This window comes from Acipenser ruthenus, chromosome 3 (genome assembly GCF_902713425.1).
Source record: "Acipenser ruthenus chromosome 3, fAciRut3.2 maternal haplotype, whole genome shotgun sequence".
Lineage (NCBI taxonomy): Eukaryota > Metazoa > Chordata > Actinopteri > Acipenseriformes > Acipenseridae > Acipenser > Acipenser ruthenus.
In genome coordinates, this window is record NC_081191.1 from 43,548,885 (window position 1) to 43,573,808 (window position 24,924).

At 43.0% G+C, this 24,924-nt stretch overlaps 1 protein-coding gene across 3 annotated transcripts; it reads left to right on the top strand.

Annotated features, from left to right (window-relative positions):
• Positions 1-3,605: 3,605 nt before the first annotated feature.
• Positions 3,606-24,432, top strand: LOC117394675 (uncharacterized). Of its 3 annotated transcripts, none has more exons than XM_059012965.1 (9): positions 3,606-4,128; positions 13,480-19,287; positions 19,978-20,253; positions 20,586-20,677; positions 21,559-21,642; positions 22,626-22,772; positions 23,104-23,233; positions 23,505-23,629; positions 24,144-24,432. In XM_059012965.1, exons 1-9 carry the CDS (start codon positions 4,038-4,040, stop codon positions 24,156-24,158), a joined length of 6,768 nt encoding a protein of 2,255 aa, XP_058868948.1. In that variant the 5' UTR covers positions 3,606-4,037; the 3' UTR covers positions 24,159-24,432. The 3 variants fall into 3 exon arrangements, with proteins under 3 accessions (XP_058868948.1, XP_033848992.3, XP_033848993.3); XM_033993101.3 differs by having other exon boundaries at positions 3,616-4,128; positions 23,104-23,238; positions 23,507-23,629; XM_033993102.3 differs by having other exon boundaries at positions 3,617-4,128; positions 20,589-20,677; positions 23,104-23,238; positions 23,507-23,629.
• The last annotated feature ends 492 nt before the right edge of the window (positions 24,433-24,924 follow it).

Genomic DNA, 24,924 nt, shown 5'->3' on the forward strand with positions numbered 1-24,924 from the left:
GGAGATTGTGGCCTGGGTTCTAATCTGTGCTATTATTGGGCACGGGGGGGGGGGGGGGGGGGGCAGTAGGTAATAAGACAAGTAAAAAGTGTAATAATTAAATTATTAACAAATAGATACAGTTCATGGATTTGACTCGATTGATTCAAAAGGTATTCAGGCAGTTCCTCTAAGTTTGCAGCATATTATTCATAGCTAAGATGTTACCCGTAACGCTATGTACAATTTAGACATGACACATTTACACAATTAACTAATTGTTTTCACAGTTTAGAAAACCTATTCTCTTTTGTTGAGAGGACACACTGCACTGATGAAACTAGTTTATGTCAACTGAATAAATTTGGTTTGATTTGTGGTAAGTTTCTCCATTTAAACATTTAAAAACAAAACTGCATAATTAATTTTTTTTTTTTAATGCACACAGACATCTCCATTTTAACCATATTAAAACTAAAATACTGTTTGGTTAACTTTGTTTGCTTTAATAAAATAAAACAATGATGGACTATTTTATCAGAAAGTAAACCTTGTAGAGTTATACCAAGAATGAGACAAATGCACTAGCTTTTGAAGATCCTCTGTTTTTGTCTGTACATCGATACACAATCAAATGTTTTAACCCTAATCCTGTAATACATATAGCTATAATTCAAGAGTATGTGTACCTCTCTGTAGATGTGCCTGAGTCAGAACCCTGCTGTTTTGTGACGCTTCAAATGTTAAAACTTGGTAAAGGAGGGGCTCCAGAGTGGCGCATCCAGTAAAGGCGCGCCACGCGGAGCGCAGGATGTGCCCTATAGCCTGGAGATCGCAGGTTCGAATCCAGGCTATGTCACAGCTGATCGTGATCGGGAGTTCCTAGGGGGTGGCGCACAATTGGCCGAGCGCTGCCCGGGTAGGGAGGGCTTAGGTCGGCAGGGGAATCCACGGCTCACCGCGCATCAGCGACCCCTGCGCCCGATAGGGCGCCTGTGGTTCTGCAGTGGAGCTGCCAGTTCTGTGTTGTCCTCCGGCACTATAGGTCTGGTAGCATTGCTGTGGATCCGCAGTGCGAAAAATGACGGCTTGGCAGGAGCACGTTTCGGAGGACGCGTGCTCCAGCCGCCGTTTCCCGAGTCGGCGGGGGGGTTGCGAGCGGTGGGCCGAGGATACAAATAATGATTGGGCACGCTAAATTGGGGAGAAAACCGGGGTAAAAAATTGGCGACGACTAAATTTTAAAAAAACCTGGTAAAGTGACAATCAACTGGAGTGCAGGGTGAGTCATGTGATCAGGTGCTCAAGGCTTGAATCCTGTCGCCTATTGATCTTCAGTCTCCCAATCGCCATTGCTACTCCTCTGAACTTTGTCTCCTCTTTTTCAGTAACCCAATTTCTGCTTTTCCTACGACTCGCTTGCTTCCAATGTCTCTGAAATGGGTAATTTTCAGGTGGAAATCAAGTAGCCTGGACTACAAAATGAACACAGAAGTAGAGAATGATGCAAGGAGTGTTCAATATTTGTTTTCCCCACTCATTTGCAATTAAAAAAAAGTTATACACAATTACCAAAATGTACTTGTCTTTCACATAGGAAAATGAAAGAGACTATGAAGTGATGGCAATACACATCAGGTATGATTCACTGGAATTTTTTCATTAGCTACATTTCCTGTAACCAGGCCATTTAAGAAAACTACTGAGAGGTGCTGACTGAGAGATAAGGGCTAGCTCTTCAATACTCAGCTCCTTCATTACTGCAAATCTGGTTCTAGTGATTGAGACATTGCTGCATATACAGTGCCCGACCTGCCCTGATTGGATTTGTCATTGCCCTGGTGGTGTGAAAATACTGCTAGTACTGAATCACACAATCCCTGGATCTCAATTTAATTGAGCATGTTTGGAATGAACTTGTATGACACATTGTCATCAAGATCCTCTGCCTGAAATATTATTGACTGAACGGATTAACTGTCCTTGTGACACCCTAAAGCACCTTGTGGAGTCAGTGGCCAGGCAGTTTATGTGTGATTGAAAATACCACAATAGACTTATTTGGGATGGTAATATTATGTTTAATCCCATGTGTACTAAGTAGGCATTTCTGACAGAGCTGCCAGAATTCACACTGAGAGTCAATGAAGGCATCATTCAGAAATCCTTCCTCAGCAGAAGAAAGGGGTGGGGTTTGATTTTGATTAACACATGTCTCAGCCAGTGGGGCTCAATACTCTTATCCTTCGGGGGAGGACTTAACAGAAACTATAAGAATAAGAAAGACGCTTATAAAGTGTATCAAAAACAGTGGATTAAGGAAGATGTCTCAGTCTGGCTGTATGTCACACCTGTAGGGAACCCTTTGTCCAATTCTGATGAAACTTGCCTAGGGCACTATTTGGTAGCACAAGCCATTGAGTTAGTCAGAATATATATATATGGAGGCTCTCTCCTTTTGTCTGTACAAGCACATATTTACATAGACTATAGCCAGAGAAATATATTCAATACATTATTGGACATTATTGAGAGTCTCAGAATCTGAGGGTATATGTAAGAACCTTGTTTGTCTGTCTGTATGTCAAACTTACAGTTGATGTAAGTCATGAGGATCTACTAACATGCTTGTTACTTCAGTTTGTACGGGTTTGCCAGTTGATCGTGGCAGGGAAGCTGCTGTTTGGGTGGTGAGTTTCTATATGTCGGTAGCAGGGTCTCTAAATATATAATATAGTCCTATAATTGAATGTCTTATATGTTTCAGAAGGTTAACTTTGGTCATTGCAAGTGTCCATCTGGTGTCCCTCTGGTAAGTGACATTTAAACAGAAGTATAACCCGAAGGCCACTTTAATTAAAGGACATAAAATAGCTTTTGAGCATCAGGGAACCTGGTGCTCTAGTCCTGCCCTGTAGATAGTGAGGGATGAGAGTTACATACACTATACAATCCAATCTATTTAAAGCAAAGAGCTGTGGTACATGCAAGGACAGCACTTAAGAACGCAGATTTGGGTCTGGGTCACAGAAGTAGCAGATTACTAGTGAGTCTGCATCAGGAGAATGAATTGGGAACACTTTCCCGGGGCTGACTGACAGATGGGCAAACAAAACACCCTCAGGCTGGTGAGAATAGATACCACCACTGAAGGAAAAAAGTTAGCTTTTCAGAAATGTATTTGTCTCCTAAAATGATCGCTATTGCACACAACGTGTTGTTTTATTTCTTTTTTTACACAAAAGCATTCAAAATCACAGTTTCTATATATATTTTTTTGGGCCATCTCAGCTCATTGACTGACTAATTGCCCTCCTCCTCTAATTGCCCCTATTTGTTAAAAAACCTGGGGCCATTCATGGACACTGCTCAAGTGCAGGGAGGCAGGGAGTGATGAACTTGGACATGTGCTTGGGGGAGGGGGGTGCAAATAAATCTCTAACTACAAACAAGGCAGCTTCTGAGGCAGAGCACTGCAAGCAGCTCGTCTGATTCCTAAGAGGGCCGTCGGTTCCTGGTTGCTAGGAGAGAGAAGGGTTAATGGAGCTGGATAACCAGAGGCAAAGGAGACACAGCAGACCTCTGCAGTATAGTGTAGACAAGAAATGTAAGACACTGGAGCTAGGTTTTGTTTTGCTTTCTATTTTGATCTCATCTCTCTCTCTCTCTCTCTCTCTCTCTCTCTCTCTCTCTCTCTGCAGTGCTTAGCATACACCCTGCTTCATCCAGTAGATAAAAATCTGCTGACATCATAGATCATGATCCAGCCTCCAGCCTCTCCTGCACAGCTTGGGAGATGCTCAGAGAGAGAGAGTGAGCGAGAGAGAGCTAAGCTGTGCTGAAATTAGAAAGAAAACTGCAGCTCCCTCTCAGATTCCACACACAGACAGCAACGCAGCAACAACTGAGTGGCAGCTAGAGCAAGACAGACACAGAGACCTGGCGAGGGCATTATAAATGTCTGGAAGCAGGCAGTGAAGAAGGACCAGTTCCCAGTGCTGCTGCTGCGGCTCTATTTTTTATAGAGCTCTTTTTATTTTTTGTTCATCCATTGAACCATGCCAGGTGAGGCAGCCCGGAGCACAGCACCCACACCAGGGCTATCAAAGCAGGAGGAGGAAGCTGAGACAGGATGCATCCCTGGACCAGGTGAGTGGGGGAGAGGGGGGTGGAGACTTGGCTGCTGCCTGCCTGGCTATCAAGCTGAGAGGCCATAGAGGTGCCTTGAACCAGGGAGAGGGAGAGAATTCAGACGGAGGCAGGGTAAGGAAGAGTCTGGGCTGGCAGTCCGGGGGTTTGGAAGGGAGGGGGACTAGAAGAGGGCCAGGAAAGCATGAATAGATGTGCTGTACAGAGCTGCAGTTATTGATTTTTTTTCCTTTAAAATGCAATATGAAACCAGAGTAGCAAGTGTAGACATGCTGTCTGTGAGTTCCAGGGGGCATGACACAGCATTTACTGCAGAACTGTATTGATGTGCGTCACCTTCTAACATACTGAGTATCATTGTTCTGCTGTTTGTTTTATTTATCTTTTGGGAGGTTGAGAACCAGTGCTTCATGCAATCTGGTTGTGGTGGTGGTGGCTGGGGAAGGGGTTCGTGTTTACTGGTGTTGCAGTAAAATGGTCATTGTAAGTCATGCCTCTGATTTAGCATGGCCAGGCCAGGGTAGTATGTTACATGTAAATATTTGATTGTTTTTAAAAATGACATTGTGAAGCAGCTTCTCCAAGACTACATGGGGAGAGGCCCAGGTCTAATCCCCTCACACTTCAAATCTTGGCACGTGTGCAAAAACAATAGTACATCATGAATGTATGTATTATTATTTATTTCTTAGCAGATGCCCTTATCCAGGGCGACTTACAATTGTTACAAGATATCACATTATTTTTCCATACAATTACCCATTTATACAGTTGGGTTTTTACTGGAGCAATCTAGGTAAAGTACCTTGCTCAAGGATACAGCAGCGTCCCCCACTGGGGATTGAACCCACGACCCTCTGGTCAAGAGTCCAGAGCCCTAACCACTACTCCACACTGCTGCCCCTATATGATGCTATCTCCTATATGATGATCCACATTGGACAATACAGTGAGTCAGAAGTTCCTGAGATATTACCAACCAGCTCATGTACTGTAGGTAAATCTCCTCAGTGACACAAGCCAGTAAAACCAGTTATTTGCAGTGATTTATTTCAAAAGAAAAAACTATATTCCCATAATAGCCTGACATGCCCCTCAGGGATCAAATATTGCATTAGTGACAGAGCGCAGAGTTTTAAAATGTCAAACATTTGTAAAGCCTCAATTCGAACCTCTAGGCCATCCTGCCTCCCAGTCCCTCAGCTCAAAGCAGTAGACCACACTGCCTCCCAGCCCCTTAGCTGTATTAACGACCAGGCAATCTCATCTTATCATTAGCAGCAATCTCTTACACCCCCACCAATGGCATCACAATTCATTCATGTTGCTGATAGATTAACTTGGTTATTTAGTTATAAAAAAAAAACTATAGCAAAGTTATTCGCTCCTACCGGTCATTAACCTGCCTGAACTTCAGCCTCATCCTTCCATGAAACAGGAAGTTAAAGCCCATTGGAAGGGTGGTAATGTTTCTGTTATCAGCTTGCTTCACGAGGCAGTGGAAAACAAAAACACACAAGGAGCATATTATTGCACACTGGGCACAGAGCTGAGTCAGCCAGTGCAGTGGTGCACAGAGGACATGTATCTTTGTTGTTCAGATCTCTCTTCTATCTGTGATGCTTTGAGTCATTCTGGGAGTATTATTTCAACATCCCCACCTATTGTGAGTCCTCATTACGATGTAAAATACTGTATTTGTTGGGTCCCCTAGCCTAGAACATTCAGACATGGTGTTTCAACGTAGGGGCTTAGTGAGTGCCACGTCACACATTTAATACATGGCCAGGTCTGCTGAGACATATCCCTCAGCAATGCACTGTGGATGGAGGTCAGCTTCTAGGAAAAGGACCAATTGCCTCCTCTCCTAATGTTTCTTATGTTTTATGTCTTCTCCACTTCTTTTCCATATGGTTCCTTATGAGTCTTTATTGGATTCTTGAGACCTGCTGTCAGGGTGGTGAAGACTGTGAAGAGGCTGTGTGTATGTGTCTCTGCTATTCTGTCAGGGTGGTGAACACTGTGAAGAGGCTGTGCGTATGGGTCTCTGCTGTTCTGTCAGTCCAGTAACTAGGGATATTGGCACCCTTGTTGGCATACAGTGGTGACCAGAAGTATTTACAATCTCTGTTAATTCTAGTACTACCCCCCTTGAATATCATTATCCCCCGGAAACTTCAAGGAGTTTCAAATCCAATTTGCTGAATTGAATTGGTTGGTGAAAATAAGACCGTTTTCAAGTACTGATGTGTTGAGGAAGTGGCAAAAGATTTCCAATCGACTTGTGCAAAAAGCTTGAACATGCTAGGGAATGTTGTCTAGAAGCTGTGATAAATCCAAACAAGGTCACATGATATATTTATAAAGACACACTGAATACTTTTCTTTACGTAACAAATAATTGTTCATTTTTACTTTGGACTAACGATATGTTTTTATTGTCATTGAAAGTTATGTAATTCATAGTCAATTAAGTATTTATGTATAACTAAGGCTACGATTTTGGCACGGTAATTGTTAGTATATTTCACGGACGAGGTGTGGCAAAAAAACAAGAAATCAAAACTTTCTGGTCGGAGTCGAAAGCCACTGACTGTGCGACAAGTCAGAATTACATCATCTACAGTCTTGCGACGTGAGTCGTGCAAACTGCATCTGAACAGGTCATCCAACCTTTCACCTCTCATTCTAAAACACCTCAAATATCTCTTACTGTCACATACCCGTATCTCTCTAAATAATGTTTGAAATTCTCCCTTTTGGGTTCTCTGTTGGTTGAGAGGACGGATGTACCAATGACGTTGCTTTTGATATATTTTTTTTTTTACCCCGTTTTTCTCCCAATTTGAAAAGTCCAATTGTATTTTAGGTTCAGCTCACTGCTACCACCCCTGTGCTGACTCAGGAGAGGCAAAGACGAACACACGCTGTTCTCCAAAGCATGTGCCGTCAGCCGACCGCTTCTTTTCACTCTGCAGGCTCGCCATGCAGCCAACCCAGAGCTACAGCGTCGGAGAAAAACACAACTCTGGGCAGCTTACAGACCAGCCAAGCCTGTTGAGCAGTCGATAGTTTGAATTCCAGTTGCTGCTGCTTGAAAATGAACTCCTCAAACAAGGGAGGAGAGTGAGAGTTTATGTGTGGTGCCTGAAGCAAGAAAACAGCTTTCTCTGCTATGGCTTCACGTATTATATAATCACTACAATAAAAACAACCCCTCCTATCACAGACATTTGAAATGTGCTGGTTTAGACATTTAAACCAGTGTTGTGTTAAACACTTTGAATTATAATTGTTATGAAAAAAAAAAAAACTTTCTGAGTTTCAGTAGTTTAAAATGTAGCTTGTTTATTTCTATATAAAATGGACTGTGCATGTATGTGTCTGTAGACACTGCATGAGAACCCATATTGTGGTGTCGAGGTAGTATCCATCTTGTACAGACTTGACTTGAAACAGCTGGTCCAGGCAAGAGTCACATTTATACAGCAACGTTGACAGGCTGCAGCAGTGTACACTGAATAGATCTTGGCTTGGGTGAATAATATAATGGACCCTTTCACTGGCCAGTCTTAACAGCAGCAAAGACTGCCAAACAGCGTCATGCACTCAGAAAGGAAAACAGAAGAAGAAAGAAAGCATTCAAGCATTCAATCAACAAATACAGCATCTGTATTATTTCACTGTTTTTTGGCAACATTCAAACAATTACAGAGTTTTTGACCATATTTGTTAACGCCAAAACAAAACAAAATATAAGACCTAGACAGCATTCAATACAACTTTCCAAAGGTGTCAGATGATTGTTTTAAATTAAAACTGGAACTTGAACACAAGTTTGCATTAGCATGGAAGTAACTGGACATGAATCGCAGCTAGATTTTCTCAGACCCTGCACTCCCATTCGCTCTCAGACTTAGCTATGCTCAACGGGGCTGGTAGTTACTGTATTTCAGAATTGTGAAGCAGGAATGATGAAATATCAATGTACTGTGATTCTGTTGCTGTATTGTTTTTGTTCTGCAGTTGCATTTTGTATTGCACGCACCCACTGCTAATTGCTAAGCAATGTCTTCTGTGATGTGATGCACCATGCTTAATGGCAGCTGCTGTCATCATGCTGAGGGCAGCTCCAACACTGGTCCCTCGTGCCCCAACTGCGGTTAAAGCTACCCATCCCCCACTCCAAGGAGATAACCAATGGAACAATGAAATTCTCCCTAACACATGCAACATTATTTCAAAGGAAAGAATTACGTTAGTGATGTGTAAAGCACAATTTGTATTACATCCCTAAATACTTTAACAAGCTAGAAGGCCTGAGCTGTGTTTAATTCTTCTGCATCACCTTCCACAGTGCAGCATTAACAGAAAGTTAATGAAGTTAGGCATGCATCCCTCATTTTCTCCTCTCTCTCTCCTCTTTTTCTAGGTCACTCTCCTTGTCACTCTCTCTCTCTTCCCCTTTTCCATTTCCTCTTTCACTCTACCACCTCCTATTGCTGTCGTTCTCACCTTCCCTCCCCTGCTCCCCTATGCTCCTTGACACCCCCTCACTGCCTCCCCACTCTCGCTCTCCTCTTCTCTTCTCCTATACCCCCCCACTCACTAACCCGCTCCCTCCTCTGCTCTGTTTTCAGTCTTCTAAATCTTCCCCCCTCCCTCCTTCTCTCCCTTTCTACTCTCTACTCTATGTGCCCCCAGCCCCTACCCCCCCACTAACTGTTCCTGGCACACTGCTCCCTCCCTGCCCCCTCCTCCCCATCTCTCCTCTCTGCTTTCTCTTTAAAAGCTGCCGACCCTGATCTACTCTCCTATCTCTTCTCTCCTCTCTCATCTCCCTGTCTCTCCTCTATCCTATTGTTCTTCTTTTTCCTCTGATCTCTTTTGTCTTTCCTCTGTCTGCTCTCTCTCACCTCTCCTTACTCTTCTCTCCACTCTTTCCTCAAACCCACCCTTCCCCCCTCAGTATATATAGTACATGTAATTTGGAAATACTGTGAATTTAGAGAATATGGACTATGTATGGGTAAAATGGGTGGACGTTCTATATCAGTGCCGGTGTAGCTGCGCCCTGATAAATTTCAAATACAGAAAAGTGAGCTGTAGAAATAAGAACACGCCACAAACCAGTTTTCTCTGCAGCGGCTGGAGTAGGCAGTGTATTGTGCAGCTCTCTCTGCTTAGCCCCACCCCCACCCCCTTAGTGTTTCTGTGGGCTTGTTCCCTGTACCACTCTATGTGTTCATTAAAATACAAATTCAAATGGTCTTTCTTGGCATGACAAGTCACAGAAGCATTGAAGCATTAATGTAGCAAATGCACAGACATAACAGTATAGTAGTACTAGCAGATGTATTGAGGCCTCTAATCCGTACTTCCAATGAGGTGGCAGGTAGCAATATACTGTGTTTCTTCTCCTAAAAAATGTTTTGCAGTTTCTCCTTATCCCCTTTCATGACGAATTCATATTCACAACAGTTTTTTTTCCATAAAGAAAACAAAATATTGATTTTAAATAAATAACCCAGGATTAACCACCTTACTTGGTTATTGCTTGCTCTGTTGCATTAGCAGTTTTTTGTTTGACAAAAAAGGGTACAAACTGAGCATTGTAGTAAAGGGTTTATAAATATGATGTTGAGTGTACAGTGTTGCACTGGAGGATGGAGTGGGACTTGCTTGTTTAGGGCCTGTCTGCTTGCCTGCCAGCTTCCATCTCAAGCCGGTTATCACTGATTCTGTCCCCTGAGAAATGCTGATGGATTGTCCATAAATATTCATGAAAAAAAAACCTCAACATTTCCAGGGGGTAGCTAGTCTGATTGTATTTTTCATGGGACATGCAGTTTACCGTGCGTTTCGCATGACTGAAATATGCATTTACATCTCTGCACATCACCATGCCTCTGTCTGTTTACCAGGCCTGCTTGAATACTCTTTCTATACTGCATACCACAGTACATTTTGTTAAGAACAGAGAATGTGTTGTCTATTTAACTGCTCTAACTCTATCAGATAGATGTAAATACTCCCTATGTTACAAAACTAGTTAGAAACAATGTCAACACACCCTTGAATACTTAAATTAACCTTACAAGTTGTTTAAGGAATAGGACCCAAAGAAAGAGCACTTCACCATCTGGCAAGGCCTGCTTTGTCCTGAGCCGAAAGCCTGCTACTGGCCATTGGAGACGTGTTATTGACCACTAAAGAGAATCTCCTTGCCATTTTCAAGGCTTGTTTGGTAAAGTTTAAAACTGAGCAGATTGAACTTTGGTGTAAAGACTGTGACAAATCTGCCCCAAGATGTATAGTATATGTCAATATAAAATGTTTTCTGATGCCTAAACATTGTAAATCAAGGACTTACAGGGGGTTTGTGCTTTACAGGCCTGGTGCCTGCCATGCACTGCACGGTGGTAATATCACAGGAATCATCTGTCAATATTACAAAGCATTTTTAGTATTTGTTTTTTAATTGTATGCAAAATTATGAATTCACAAATACCAACAAAGATAAGTTCCTTACTTGCTGAATCTGCAAAATGTGTATACATTTTATCTTGTTTATCATCAACACCTACCTCTTTTCTTACACATTTTTCTTGTTCTATCCTTTTGACACAGGAGGTGATTTCCATAGCCTTTTACTTTGCTTATTTATTTCTTATTTTTTAACCTGAAAGGTTGTTTTTTTTACTTTTAAAAAAGGTCTGAAAATCAGCCACATTGTGTTTCTCTTCTTTTTTTAAATTTGGTATTATTCAATAAAAAGATTAATAGCATATTTAATGAATCTGAATACATTTTAAAAATGAAATGCAAATAATGCTTGTTATGCAACAAGGAATATATGAACAATCATTTGTGTCTACATTAGTGATGGTGTGATTAATTATACAGCAGAAGTAACAATCATTCGTCACACTCATCAGTTGAAATGTATTCTGTAAGAATACATATTATGAATATTTAATAACTGTTTTTTTAAGTGGAAGTCTCTAATCTCCCATCCTGAAGGTGCATCATAATTTTCATTTCACTCCCTTCCCATTTTTAGATGTAGCTTCAAATGTAATTCAAATAGATTTTCTGGGTTGTACAGTATACTGCGGAAACCCTAATACAAGTTTACCATACAGTCATTTAGACAGTAGAAAGCAGAACAGCTCTACATTTGTTGCTTTATTCAGTTCATAAAGAAATTAATCTGATTTTGTTGTTATTTTTAGTTTGTAATGCGGAAGAACATTGAGTGAGATATTTTTAATTCCCACAGTAGCAAACTACTGAGCACAAAATGTTACGAGATGAGATGATGTACAGTAAAATTAATTTTACAAAACAGTTTTAAGGATTTGCTTCATGATTTTGTCAGGCTGAATAACGTATGGGTTTGTGCAGTGAAACACAGCACTGCTCCATGTCGTAATGTCATGTCTGTGGCCTGGGTTCCTCCTACAGCATGGTTTGTATGAACCACTGTGGAGCAACTAGTAATTAAGCAGTAATACCCGACCCACATCAATGAAGTTATGTGATGAGGTCTTAGGTAGGTTATAACAGACTCCGTTTTTCTGACTGATTACTAAAGGCAAAGTTATTAACTGCCAATGACAGAATCAAATCGTTCATTGAAAATAATTTGGTGCAGTAACCCCTTAAGGGGCTCCTAAACTGAGAGCGAGAGAGAGGACAGGAGGTGAAACGACAGATTGAGGACTGCAGACTAACCTCCAATTTCAATTATTGCCTGCTACTTTGCCCAGCCATCTGGTATAGTTTTTTAAAGTAGTTATTTTACTCTAACACACTATTATTATTATTGTTGTTGTTGTTGTTGTTGTTATTAATCACAAAAATGTAGTTGATTTGATTTCTCATACATGATAAAAAAAATACTGGGGGGTCCCCAAGTGGCTCACCTGGTAAAAGCACAGCCACGTGGTGTGCAGGGTGAGTCATACAGCGTAGGTCCTCACCCTGGAAGTGTGATTCCGAAGGGTGGGAAATTCCAAAGGGAGCATTGCATTGGCTCTGGTGCTCTCGTGGGTTAGGGAGGACACTAAATCTCTTGACCTTCCTGTGTCATGATTTAAGACATCTTCCAAAACTCCTTAGTATCTTTTACCAGCTTATAATGAACTCCAAGACAAGATAATAATAATACAAATAATGTTTTAGTTTGTTTCTTTTTGCCAGTTCCCTGTGATGCTCAGTCCTAGTCTCAAGTCCTTGAATATGTAATGGACTGACATTTATTTGACATTATTACACAGATTGGTTAATGACGCAGCAGGGAGAGAGGGAGAAGTGGTTTCTGGATGCCAACACGCAGAGAGTTGTTTTTCTTTCTGTTATGTAATTCCCCTCTGTGGCAGGGTGGCTAGGCAGTAATGTCAGACAGAAGCAGGGAGGGGAAACTGACACCAGGGAGTACTGCAGTTAAAGGAGCTTGTGCCGTTTTTATTTTTTTATACAACAAAAATAAAATAAATATTTAAACAAAAACACTTGCTCACAGTCGAAATAAAAAGGTTAAACAGAACAAATCTCGAACACAAAATAAACAATAAATAATTCAGGTCAGACTGGGCAGTAGCCTTCACTGATCCTGGAGTTTTAAGTTTCATTTCGTTTCGTTTCATTTTGTTTTGTTTCGTTTCGTTTTGTTTTCTCTCTCGCCGCTCTCGTTCCTCCGCTTGAACACCCACCACCCCGAGTGCCGAGAGCTGCAGGCTTTTATATTAGTGACCGAGGGATTAACTACCTAATTATTTAATAATCCCCCGGTCACATTCTGCACAGGTTTTCTAATTACTGTGTGGATGGGGCTTCCCATCCACGCTACTTAATACAAAACAAACAAACATTCGGCTATGCCGTCAATACATAAATACAATAATAAATACAAAACACAAACAAAACATATGGCGCTTCGCCGTCATATAAATACATAACTAAATACAGAACACACGGCACCTCACTGTCATAAATATAACACAATAATAAATCATAAAACAAAACAATAATCTGCACAGGGGCAGAGGGGGAAACCCCGTTCTAAAAATAAATAAATCCGTACAGGGCTGCTCGCCCTGTTACACCCTCATTATGAAAATAATGATGGAAACAAAACAATATCTGTAATTCAGATTCAGAGTAATGCACCTGTAATTAGAGCTGATGGACTGGGACAGGGAAAGTGTGATTTAGTTAAAACTTAGAGACTGGTGGCAGTATCATCCAATAGTTGGCAGAGAGAGAATTACTGTTTTAAAGCCTATTTCTTTCTTGTGTTTCTTTTTGTCATATCTCTTTTACTTTTCTCTGTTTTTATCCTTGTAGACAAGTCCCGCCACACCTCTGTTTCCTCTGCTTCAACCCCCAGCGATTGTGCTTCAATCCCCTCACCTCTCACCCCTCCCCAGCTCTCCCCGTTAGACAGCCCTGAATGTAGCTCCCCCTTTGGCCCAAGGCTCCCCAAGAGACAGCAGAGTAGGTCAGGGGACCGGCCCCAGCCAGAAGGAGCGAGCAACGACTGTGGCACTGATGTGAAGCCCAGCCCTGGAGCAGCATGCTCAGTGAACAAGTACACACGGGGACCCTACAAGCGTGGGTACCAGCCGGTCAAGATGGAGCGCATCAAAGTACTCATTGGCACAGAGGTGGAAAGTGACTACAAGGAACCAGAGACTCTAGACACCAGGGTGGTGATGGGACAGGAAGCCCTGCTGAGAAACGTGGAAGCACAAGTGGATGGCCAGACTGGCGGTTTGGGAGAAAAAGCAAAACCGACTAAAGACAAAGGGTCTGCAGCCGATGAGTGCTCTCTGGGGGCCACAGCAACAAGCAACGAGGCAGGTGAGAGCCAAAATAAAGAGGAAGAGGAAGAAGACACACAGCTCGACACAGGCCAAGAGCGTGACTATGCTTCAGAGAAGAGTCTCCCAGAACACGATAGGGGACTGGTAAAGGAGATCCCACAGGAGTTGCCTGGCCTGGTTCAGGAATCTAAAGCCCCAGACTCTGCAGAGATAGATAGCCTGGGCATTACTGCTTCCCTTCCAGAGGGTGAAGGGGAGACTGCTCGATCAGAATCACCACAAACTCAGGGTGAAGTGCCTTCCTTGTTGTTTTCAGAACCTTGCTGCACAAGCGGGTCCCAGGAAGCTGAACCACAGCGGGTGGATGTTACCCAAAGCCTAGAGCCTGACCTCTACTTCACCGCCCCGTCCACCCCCATCAAGATGGTCTACTCCTCGCACCTTAAGAACCACAGCTACTGTTCCCCCATCCCCAGCTCCCCTACAGAGGAGCTCCCAGACCTCTCTGAAAGCGAGGGTCTCTGCTCTCCACCCACCTCCCCCTCGGGGTCCTACATCACAGCCGAGGGCAGCAGCCGGACTTCATCTTGCAACTCCACCTCCCCTTCCAGCTCTCCAAACCTCATTGCTGAGGGAGAGCTGCAGGAGGCCCCTACTTGTTACGTTGAATCTCTCTCTGAGATTGGTGATGAAGAGAGACCCAACATGGACAAGGAGCCCCCTGGTCACTTCAAACCCGATGAGCCACAGCTGGTGGAGAACATTGGCTTCACGAAGGAAGTTGTGGCCATACACAAAAGTGGCCAGGAGGTGGACAAAATAAAAAGGGAAACCTGCCGTCCTAGCTGGGTGACAGAAAGAGACAGCAATTCTCCCCAGAGGAGCAATAGCAGCAAGAGTTCCTCTGAAGATGAATCAGAAGATTCTCTAGAGCCTCCAGAGGAACTGGAGCCAGAGGAACTCACTGCGGATGAAGACCAAGACCTGGACTTGGAGGCTTGTGTTGCTGAGCATTTCGCTGCCCTTAATGCACCTCTTAGTACAGAAGAAGACATTTCTCCAGAGTTGTCCTCACCTTGCCCCTTCAGTCATCGATTAGCCACCATTGATGCTGGAAGCTTGACCCCAGCCACCTGCTCTTCTGAGATTTCTGATACAGAAAACAACAGCCCCTATGGGGAGACATTGTCCTCTGCCTCAGAATTCCCTGGCTCCTGTGTAGAGGAGATCATTGGAAGTGATTATATGATCCCTGCCTCATTGCTGCCCTTCCATGCCAACTTGGTCTTTCAGGTAGATTCCATGGAGATCACACTGTTCCCCACGTCAGGAGAGCCAGGGAATGACATGGATGCTTACGCCGCAGGAGAAGAAGAGGGTGATGTAGATGAGGGTGAGGATGAAGGGGAAGATGAGAAGAAATGCAATGAGGACATCAATGAGGAAGACACATCAGCGTCATTCATGAACTCACTGTCTGAGACCTCCATCAACGAGGGTGTGGACGAGTCCTTTGTGTACCAGGATGACACAGAGGAATCGTCAGATTCTGCATCCTACAATGAGGAAGAGGATGAGAGGCTGTACAGCACTGAAAGGCATGCAGTGATGGCAGAAAATTTCCCCGGCCCCAACGACCCTGCAGATTCAAAGGAACCCAAAGAGGACTCCTTAAACTTGAGGGCTGGAAGTGAGAGCGAGAGTGAGATGGAGATCTCCACTGGCTTCTCGGACACTAGAGATGAACAGAAAAAGACCTGCACAGCTCCTAGTTTGGTCCCTGATGATGCCTTAGCTCTCAAGAAAATAGAAGAAACAGGCCAGGAGATAGAGCCTGGTTCTGCGACAGTGGAGCCTATCAAGAACAATGAAGATCAAGAAGATGGCACAGGTGACAGGCAGGAAGAAGCACAAGCATCATCTTTGGAGATGGAGACTGGAGAAAAATGTACAGAAGTCTCCAACACTGATGCTTCGGAGAGGTTAGCAGATGCAGCTTGCGTTCAGGTGACCAAAAACCCTTTTCAGGTTGAAATGCATCAATCCATTTTACCAGAGCACAGTGAAATGAAGTTGCCTTCAGAAGAGTTGGCCCAAGCTCTAGAGGAAGGCGGGGAACCTCCTGTTTCTGGAACAGAATGCCAGGTGTTAGAAAATGAAGTTACAGCCTGTTGCGAAGAGATTGCCATTGAGGACGTAAGCACTGTAGAAGTCAAAAATCCTGATCAGCAAAATGCCAACAACACAGAGGGCACTGAATTGAAAATAAGCCTGGATGAAACTGCTACAAATGACCTTAATAAAGGAGTACCTCTGTTATCACACCCCAAAGATGATCAGAGACCAAGCAACATACCTGTCACTGCAGTGTCAGAAATCCCTTCAAATATTACTGATAACCTGACTGTCATAGCATCCGATAACCTGACCCCAGAAGCTTCACTGAACCAGGACAACCTGGCTGAAAACCAGCCTTGTGCTGATGAAACAAGTTTGGACCACCACTATGTCGCCTATGCTGCCTATAGCATGTTAGCAATTTCACCAAAGAAAGAAAACTCTGAAACCAATCTCTCAGGAAAGGGTGCTTCTCTGGGCTCATGGGAGTCTGCAATCCCACTCCCCGATGAACAGAGTTGTGAGTACGAAACAGAAAGCTTTTTGACATGTGAGATGACCCATCAGACATGTACAGAGCCTATAGAGTCTGCAAACTTTGGTTCCATTGATGCTGCCACACAGGAAGGAAACATTCACCGTAGTGTTGATTATAATGAACTTCATAAAGAAGAGGTGGTACCCGATAACTCAGATTCTGAAACAGGTGTCATTCAGTCTGTTCTGTCTAACTGGAAACCTATCGAGGAGATATCTGAAGCAGGGGGAGAGGAAGACGAAAGCTCACATTTTGTAGAGGATGAAGAAGACCATGTTCAGGGCACTCAAGGTATACCTCGCAACAAGGGACTCCAAAAGACAGAAGTTAAGAAGGCTGAAGAGGAGAAATGCAAAGATATCAGTTCAGAATACAGCTGTGCACAGAGCAAAGCTTTAGTTGGTCCTGAAAGCACAGGATTCAATATTCTTTCAAGGGATAAAAACAAAGAAACTGAAGACCAAGCATCTCCCACTTCAGGGCAGGAGAACCAGCCACCACTTAGCCAGGAGGGACCCGGGTTGAAGGTTCTTGATCTGGTACAAGAACCTCTTGAAGTTGCAGGCAGGGATGGTGAAATTAGTCCTGAAACACAGCCATCACAGGCTTTAGAAACAGCCCAGGAACTGGAAGAAAACAAAACGGACCCTTCTGAATCCCCTCCAAAGGAAAGTTGTTTTGAGTTGGACCTTTCCGACGCACAAGCAACTGGACATAATATCACAACAGATGCACATCAAGAGCAAATACCAGCTGCCAAGCAATCAGCTGGAAGAAGCTTCCTTAAGGAAGCTGTGGTTGATCAACCTGACCTAACTGAGGCACCAATAGAAGCTTATGGCAGTAAAGATGATCCAACAGTTCTTGAACTAAACAATGAAGAATCCATTAAATACAAAAAATCAGAAGCATCCTTCACTTTGGTTGGGGGTTCTTTTGGCTCCTTCAAACCCAGGCAAAACCCATGTGATAATAAAACTGATGAATCTGCTGTAAAAACGCCAGTTTCGGAAAGCAGAGGCACAGGGGAGAGCAGCAAGGCTGATTATTCCCAACCTAAAGTACCTGAAAAGCAAAAGAGTGACCCTGGCTTTGAGAAAAAGGATACTAAACAAGTAAACAGTGTTGCCCTCCTTCTGGAACAAGACATCGAACAAACAAAGAGCAGTTCTGACTTTGTGAGAAAGGATACAGAAAAACCAAAGAAAGAAACTCCTCTTGATAAACAAGATTGTGGACCAGCAAAAGGAGACTCTAATCAGAAGAGAGAAGATACTAAAGAAACAAAGAGTGGTCCTGCCTTTGAACAAGAGGAAAAAGAGAAACCAGAGAATGAAAATCCCTTAGCAAAACAAGATCCAGAAAATGCAAAAAGTGAAACTTACCTTGAGACGGTAACCAATAAACAAGCAAAGAGTGACTCTGGTTTTGAGGAGCAGGAAAAAGACCAAGCAAAGAGTGCCAATAATGAAAAACCTAATAGTGACATTCCCAATGAGAAACAAGACAATGAACAAACTAAATGTGATTCTCCCCTTGAGAATGAAGATATTGAGCAAGGAAAGAGTGAAACTTCTTACAAAGATTTTGAACAATCAAAGGATAACACTGTGTTCAAGAAAACAGAGAGTGAAACTTGCTTTGAAGAGGAGCCTAATACAGAGCAAGGAAAGAGTGATGCTTCCCTCAAGAAAGATGATAATGGAAACACAAGTGAAGCAATGAAATGTCAGAGTGAGGAAGACCCAGGTCATCAAAGCGATTCCATGGACACCGTTTCCAGCACTTCAAGCAGCATTTTGGAAGCAGAAACTCATCTGGAGAAAAAAGATCAGGATCAAGAGGACTCTATGGTTCTACAAGAGTCAGAGGAAGTAGCAACAGATAGAAAAGTTGCTCTAGACAGGGAACCATCTGAATCTGCAGGAAGAAACCACTCAGTAGTTAGTCAGTTGTCAACCAGTGAAGACCAGAATGACCACTTCTCTAGTGAGAGACATGGCGAGGCTGGACCAGTTGATGGGGGGCATGTTACTGAGCAGCAGGGTGGGGTACAAAAGATTCCAAAGACTTTAGAAGAGACATCTTACAATGAAGAATCTCCAGACAAGGGAACTTCAGAGCTTGGTCAGCATGATAAACCTGACAGCTTATTCAGAGCTGACATTTCTAAAAAACAGGCACATGGCAACAGAGAAGTAAAGTGGAATCTGGACGAAGGAGATGTTCAAGAAATCCCTCATCTAGAGGAAGAGATCCAGAGTTCATGCTATGCAGGTAGTGCCACTGCAACAGCAGAGAAGCAGGTTACCTTCAGCTCTGCACACCAGATCCACAGCATCTGGGACAATGTTAGCCGCATAGAGGAGAGCCGAGGTGCTGATGAAGGATCAGACGAATTACCTAGAGCATCGCCTCCTCATTTCCCAGCAGGTCTCTGCATCCCAATACAGGAATCTCAGTGCTCTCCCGCTGCACTCCCCCACACTGCTCCTTCCCACACGCCTTCATCTCCTGATACCCTGCCAGCTTCGCCTAGCCAATCACATCCATCCGTGGACTCAGGGTCAGAACCAGAGGAGTCCTCTTTAGATCCCATCCAAGAGACACATCTGGCTGAAGATCTGGCGCATCATCTCCTGGAATCAGTGAATTCACAAAGCAAGTCAAAAGGTATCTGTCTGTCTGTCTGGCGCACAGTGCTTTTACATTAATTCGTTTTTTTACATTAATGCAATGTAAGGTGTCTAGAAAGTGTTTACATACATAAAAATACACGATTTGGTGAAAATTTATGCAAATAATTTCCCTGTTTTATGGGTAAATATTAGAGGTAATATTGGGGGATGGACAGGAAAGTAGTACAATGAATTCATTATTTACATAAATGTATCTACCGGATGTAAAGTTATGGATAAAATCAGTATTTTCACATTCTAGAGTGGACCACATTTTAGATGAAAACAGATCAACATCTCTAGCTTTTGCAAAGCCTTGGAATTTTTTTGATAGACTGGTAATAATTAATAATAATTAAGAGCATTATATAAACAGTTTCCTGTTTAAGATTTTTTTTAGCAATGTAAATGTACATCTTTCTCTCTAATATTCAAATGTTTTCATTAAATCTCAATAGGAATAGGTAAGACAAAATGCATATGTAAGCATGCTATTTCATGTCATAATTAATGCATTTATTATTTTTGATGACAGCACACTCAAAATGTAATTCACAGTCAATTTACACCTAGATTTTTATTCTGAAGTAAAATGTTTGTGGTTTGTGGTTTGTGATTGACTACATCAGTGTCAGAGCCTGATATGTGAGTCTCGTTTCTATCCTGTAAACATGTTTCTTCTCAGCCAGCGCAAAGGTGGAAAGCTTGGACCAAACAGAATATTGCACAGAGGAGCCATGTGGCCTCACCCAATCGAAGATATCTCTGGAGTGCCGCATGGAGAAGCGCCTTGGATCCACCCAGACTGAGTCGAGCTCGTCCAGCGAGGCAGACCTCCAGTTCCCCTGCAGGGACAGCCCCCAGGTCCTGCCGCATAAACTGCCTGCCAGTGTGGAACAGCACAAGAGTGACAGAGGCTCTGCCAGACAGGCCCAGTGTGAGGTCACCTTCAATCACAAAGGTGAATCCTCTCTCAATGTGTCTACAGGATAGAGCATAAAAAAAACATTTCAGAACATAAAAAAAACATTTATAAAAAAAAAATGGTCTAATTGTACATCTAAATGTCTTTTTAGTACTGCTGAGCTGCTTTGTTTATCCTTGGGCAGGTAAACTTTAGCTTTTTAATACATTTTTGAAAAGCACACACAGCCAACTGGGGTATTCGAAACAATGAATGCGAGAATAAGGCAAATGTGCTTTACACAGAATAGCTACATTGAAAGAATTATCTAAGCAGACAACTGTGACTGGCATGCCATATAAATGTGGTGGATTGATTCTTTCACCCAGCAGCAGGGTCCTGCAATGATTCAGACAGTGATGGATCTGTGCCTGATCTAGAAGAACCTGAGATACAAGCTCCTCACCCCACACAGTCCCAGGTGAGTGCTGGGGTACTGAATACTCATTGTGTTATAGTCTACACACACTTCCCTTTACAGCATGGTCCAAGTCATTTAACCACATGGCTAAAATGTATCAAACGTAGTCCAACCACAACAATTAAATCATATAAAAATAATTTCATTAATCCAGATTCAGTGTCTGGACAAATGCATCAAATGCTAATGTCTTGAAATAGAAACATCCAATGTTATTGCATCTTATTAAAATAAACACTATACAAATACTGGAGCACCTAGAGCAGACAATGTGATGCAGTGCAACACAGGGTTATAGCTTTCAGATAGTTCAGTACCATGAACAGTGTAATGACAGAAACGTTGTATGCAAACGGTACAGAATGGCACTGTACCGAATTAGCAGCACCATGGACAGCACACAGTCACTGACTGGCTGTTGTTGTGTGTAGCCTGCCTGCTGCTTGTAGACAGAAACAACACTGTCACCATTCATTTCTTACAGGACGAAATAGAGGTTTTGCTAGTTCAATGTGACTCTATGTCTCCTTCTCTGTGATGTATTTGTTTATTCATTGTTTGTTTATTCATTAGATTGTTTGTTTGAAATTACACATTTTATCATGTTATATCACTTTTTTATATACACAAAGAGAGGGCATACACAAAGAGGGCATACACAAAGAGAGGGCATTATTAAAAAAGATGCACAGCCTTCAAATTCCAGAACTGAAAGAGTGGAGTTTGGAGTGGATTGCTTACACCATCCATCCATTGTACAAGTCAGACAGTACAAGCAGAAGCATTCACATGTGTTGCACATGTGTATGCCCTTATACAATGTTGCCAGACTTTGCATGCATGTCGCCTGACAGTCCCTGACGTGCCCACTCTCCTTCCAGTCCCAGCTCTCACACTCCGTGGGGACAGGAGACGAGTCCTTCAATAAAGCCAAGCAGAGCCGCAGTGAGAAGAAGGCGCGCAAGGTGAGGCATGGACTACCACCAGACCCAGATATCCGGCACAGCCCTTATACCCTAATAAAAGCATAGCAAAGTGCAATAAAGGATAGTGAAAGCATGGTAAAGCACAGGTACACACTGTAAAGGCCATAGAGGTATGGTAAATCATATTTAAAAACATGGCAAATGCTTAGTATAACCAGAGGAAAAGCAAGTGCAAATTTACAGTGATACCGTTTTTATAGGGAATGCTTATGAAGAGAACATGGCACATTTTGTATTTGTTTTCTTTTATGAATTTCAATTTGGTGAATTCAGTTCTTGTTAATGCTGAGTGTCAATGGCACTGGTGACAGTCATGCATGGCGCAATAGATTTTTCTAACAGCTCTAGATGGGATTGTCTTTCAAGGCATCAGTAGAAATACAGAACAAGTTTTATGAATGCTGATGTAAATACTTAGAGACACAAATATACAGACAAAGGGTGTTATATCATAATGCAAAGTCTGTGAATAAATTACTGTCTTATAATTGCTGCTGAGTATGGGGAAGTTTGTGCATATATTCAAACTGCCGACTGTGTGTTTGTCAAAATATTGATTGTATGAATTGAATGACTGAATGAATACCAATGTATTTATGTATAGCAGCCCTATATCAAAAACAGTGATCTGAGCAAAGATCCTAAGAGTGAGCAGAGAGGAGTGGGTAGCAGTGTCAGAACAGCTCTGCCAGGGGGCACAGAGGAGTGGGTAGCAGTGTCAGGACAGCTGTGACAGTGAGCACAGAGGAGTGAGTAGCAGTGTCAGAACAGCTCTGCCAGGGGGCACAGAGGAGTGGGTAGCAGTGTCAGGACAGCTGTGCCAGGGGGCACAGAGGAGTGGGTAGCAGTGTCAGGACAGCTGTGCCAGTGAGCACAGAGGAGTGAGTAGCAGTGTCAGGACAGCTGTGCCAGACTGCTGGTTTCAAGGCGGTGTTTCAACTCTGCTCTTGTTTATTCCTCAGGCCATGTCCAAGCTAGGCCTGCGGCAGGTTCACGGTGTGACCCGCATTACCATTCGCAAATCCAAAAACATCCTGTTCGTCATCAGCAAGCCCGACGTCTTCAAAAGCCCTGCCTCTGACATCTACATCGTCTTTGGAGAGGCCAAGGTGAGGGGTCCTGAGCGCTCACAGCTGCCTGTGGGTGTCTGATTGTGCCTATGTGACTGTGTGTGTATGTGTATACATGTGTCTGTGTGTGACTATGTGCATGTGTTTATCTATGTGTTCTTGGTTGTAGCTGTGTGTATGTACATATGTGTGTCTTTGTGTGACTGTATACATGGTAATGTGTCTGTGTGCATGGGTATGACTGTATGTGTGTTTGGGTGTGACTGTATGTTTGAATGTCTCATTGTGACTGGGTATTTGAGACTGCCTATGTGTTTGTGTGTGTGTGTATTTTGTCTTTCTGAGTGTGTTGTGCTGTGTGTCTCTGCAGATCGAGGACCTATCGCAACAGGTGCACAAGGCAGCTGCTGAGAAGTTCAAGGTCCCAATGGAGCACTCGCCCCTAATCACCGAGACCACGCCCACTCTGACCATCAAGGAGGAGAGCGAGGAGGAGGAGGAGGAGGTAACCAAAGATCACCTGAACCAGTAAAGTGGGATTCTCAGCTCTGTGTGAGAACAGCGTTCTAACTGGAATCTCTCTGCTTCTCCCTCCTTCTCCCCCTCTCTCTCCCTCACCCTCTCACTCTCTCTCTCCCCCCTCCCCCTCCCTTCCCTCCATCCCTCCTCCCTCCTCCCTCTCCCTCTCTTCTCCCCTCACCTTCTTTCTCCCGTTGTCCCGCTCCTCTTATCTCCTCTCCTGCTCCTTCACTCCCTCTGTTTCTATCTCTCAGGTTGACGAGACGGGTCTGGAGATTCGTGATATTGAGCTGGTGATGGCTCAGGCTAATGTCTCCCGAGCAAAGGCAGTCAGAGCGCTGAGACACAACAAAAATGATATCGTCAATGCCATTATGGTACGACTTGATAACCAAATATTTATTTTAGTATGGAAGTTTTATTTTACAAAGGTGTTAAATTTAAACTGGGCTTCAAACATCTTATTTTCACTGGTCCAGCTACTGTTAATCAGTTTACAGAATGATGGACTAATGGAGCTGAACAATATTCTATTGGGCTAGATTCTTAAAGTTACTTACTCCAAGCACTAACTGCAAAAGTGAATAACAAGACTAATCTGGCCCATAGTGTTTTGTGAGCTTGTCCTTTTTGTTTTTAAGAAATGTGATGTTTGTTGTAATTACCAAAGATTTAACATAATAGGACCTTCATACAGTATATGCCCTGTGACACAAGAAATGACCTTATAGTGCTGTAGCAAAATAAGTGGTCTTTTCTTAAATCAAAGTTATCTGTAAACAAAGCTGGCCCGCAGCACAACACAATTACTGGACGTCTTGTTATGAAAAAAGTCAAGGTTCTCAATAATCCTTGTTCCCTCTAACTCTCTCTCTCCCCCCTTCTTTTCAGGAGCTGACCATGTAGACTTTCTGGAGGGTGAGGAGGCTATTTTTGTCCCTGCACGGTGACCCTCAGCTCATATACACTATAGAGCCCACTGTATTGCTGCTACCTTGCATCCCCTATCCCGCTCAATAAAACACTGTTATAATCAACCTGGCTCAGCAGTTCAGCATTTATTATACACCAACGCATCATGTCTAAGTGTCTCCTCATCTCTGTTCTAGGTCTATGTCTAATTCTATCCCGAATTCTTCTTTGTTCTAGGCTAAGCTAAATAAACGAATGTTGGTATGTTTTATGGTGTGTGCTCGGTTTAGTTATATTTAAGGTCTGGTGAAATGCATGAGAAATGCAAGAAGAGGACTAAGAACTGGCTGTTTTATGGCTGTTTTTTTACTAGCAGGCAAGCCCTGCACTGTTGTATTGTTGTTGGTTTTTAGTTTTGTATTTCAACACTATATTACCCAGTGCACTTGGCTCACACTACCTGCCAGCTGGTGAGTGGCTACGTTTTCATTCAGTGGCAGCAGAAAAAGGACAGAAGAATAAGGGCACTGGCTGTTCTGTGCACTGGACTGTATTGAAAAGTATCTTGTGTGTTCTGCTTACTACAGTAAAACCTGTCCAATCCACCGACACTTCGGATTACAGAGTTACTGTAAAAAATCTAATACTGTACCTAAAAAAGGTAAAATTACAAAACTATCTAAACGCTTTTAAAAAAAAAACAACTGTACATACACAGTATAATTAACACAATAATGCCTCAGCAAACTTTAAAACACAA

Excerpts from the sequence above, each read along its gene's own strand:
- LOC117394675 (XM_033993101.3), top strand. The coding sequence starts at position 4,038 with ATGCCAGGTGAGGCAGCCCGGAGCACAGCACCCACACCAGGGCTATCA. Across the intron at positions 19,288-19,977 it reads TTCACAAAGCAAGTCAAAAG|CCAGCGCAAAGGTGGAAAGC; the intron begins GTATCTGTCTGT and ends GTTTCTTCTCAG. Across the intron at positions 20,678-21,558 it reads CTCACCCCACACAGTCCCAG|TCCCAGCTCTCACACTCCGT; the intron begins GTGAGTGCTGGG and ends CTCTCCTTCCAG.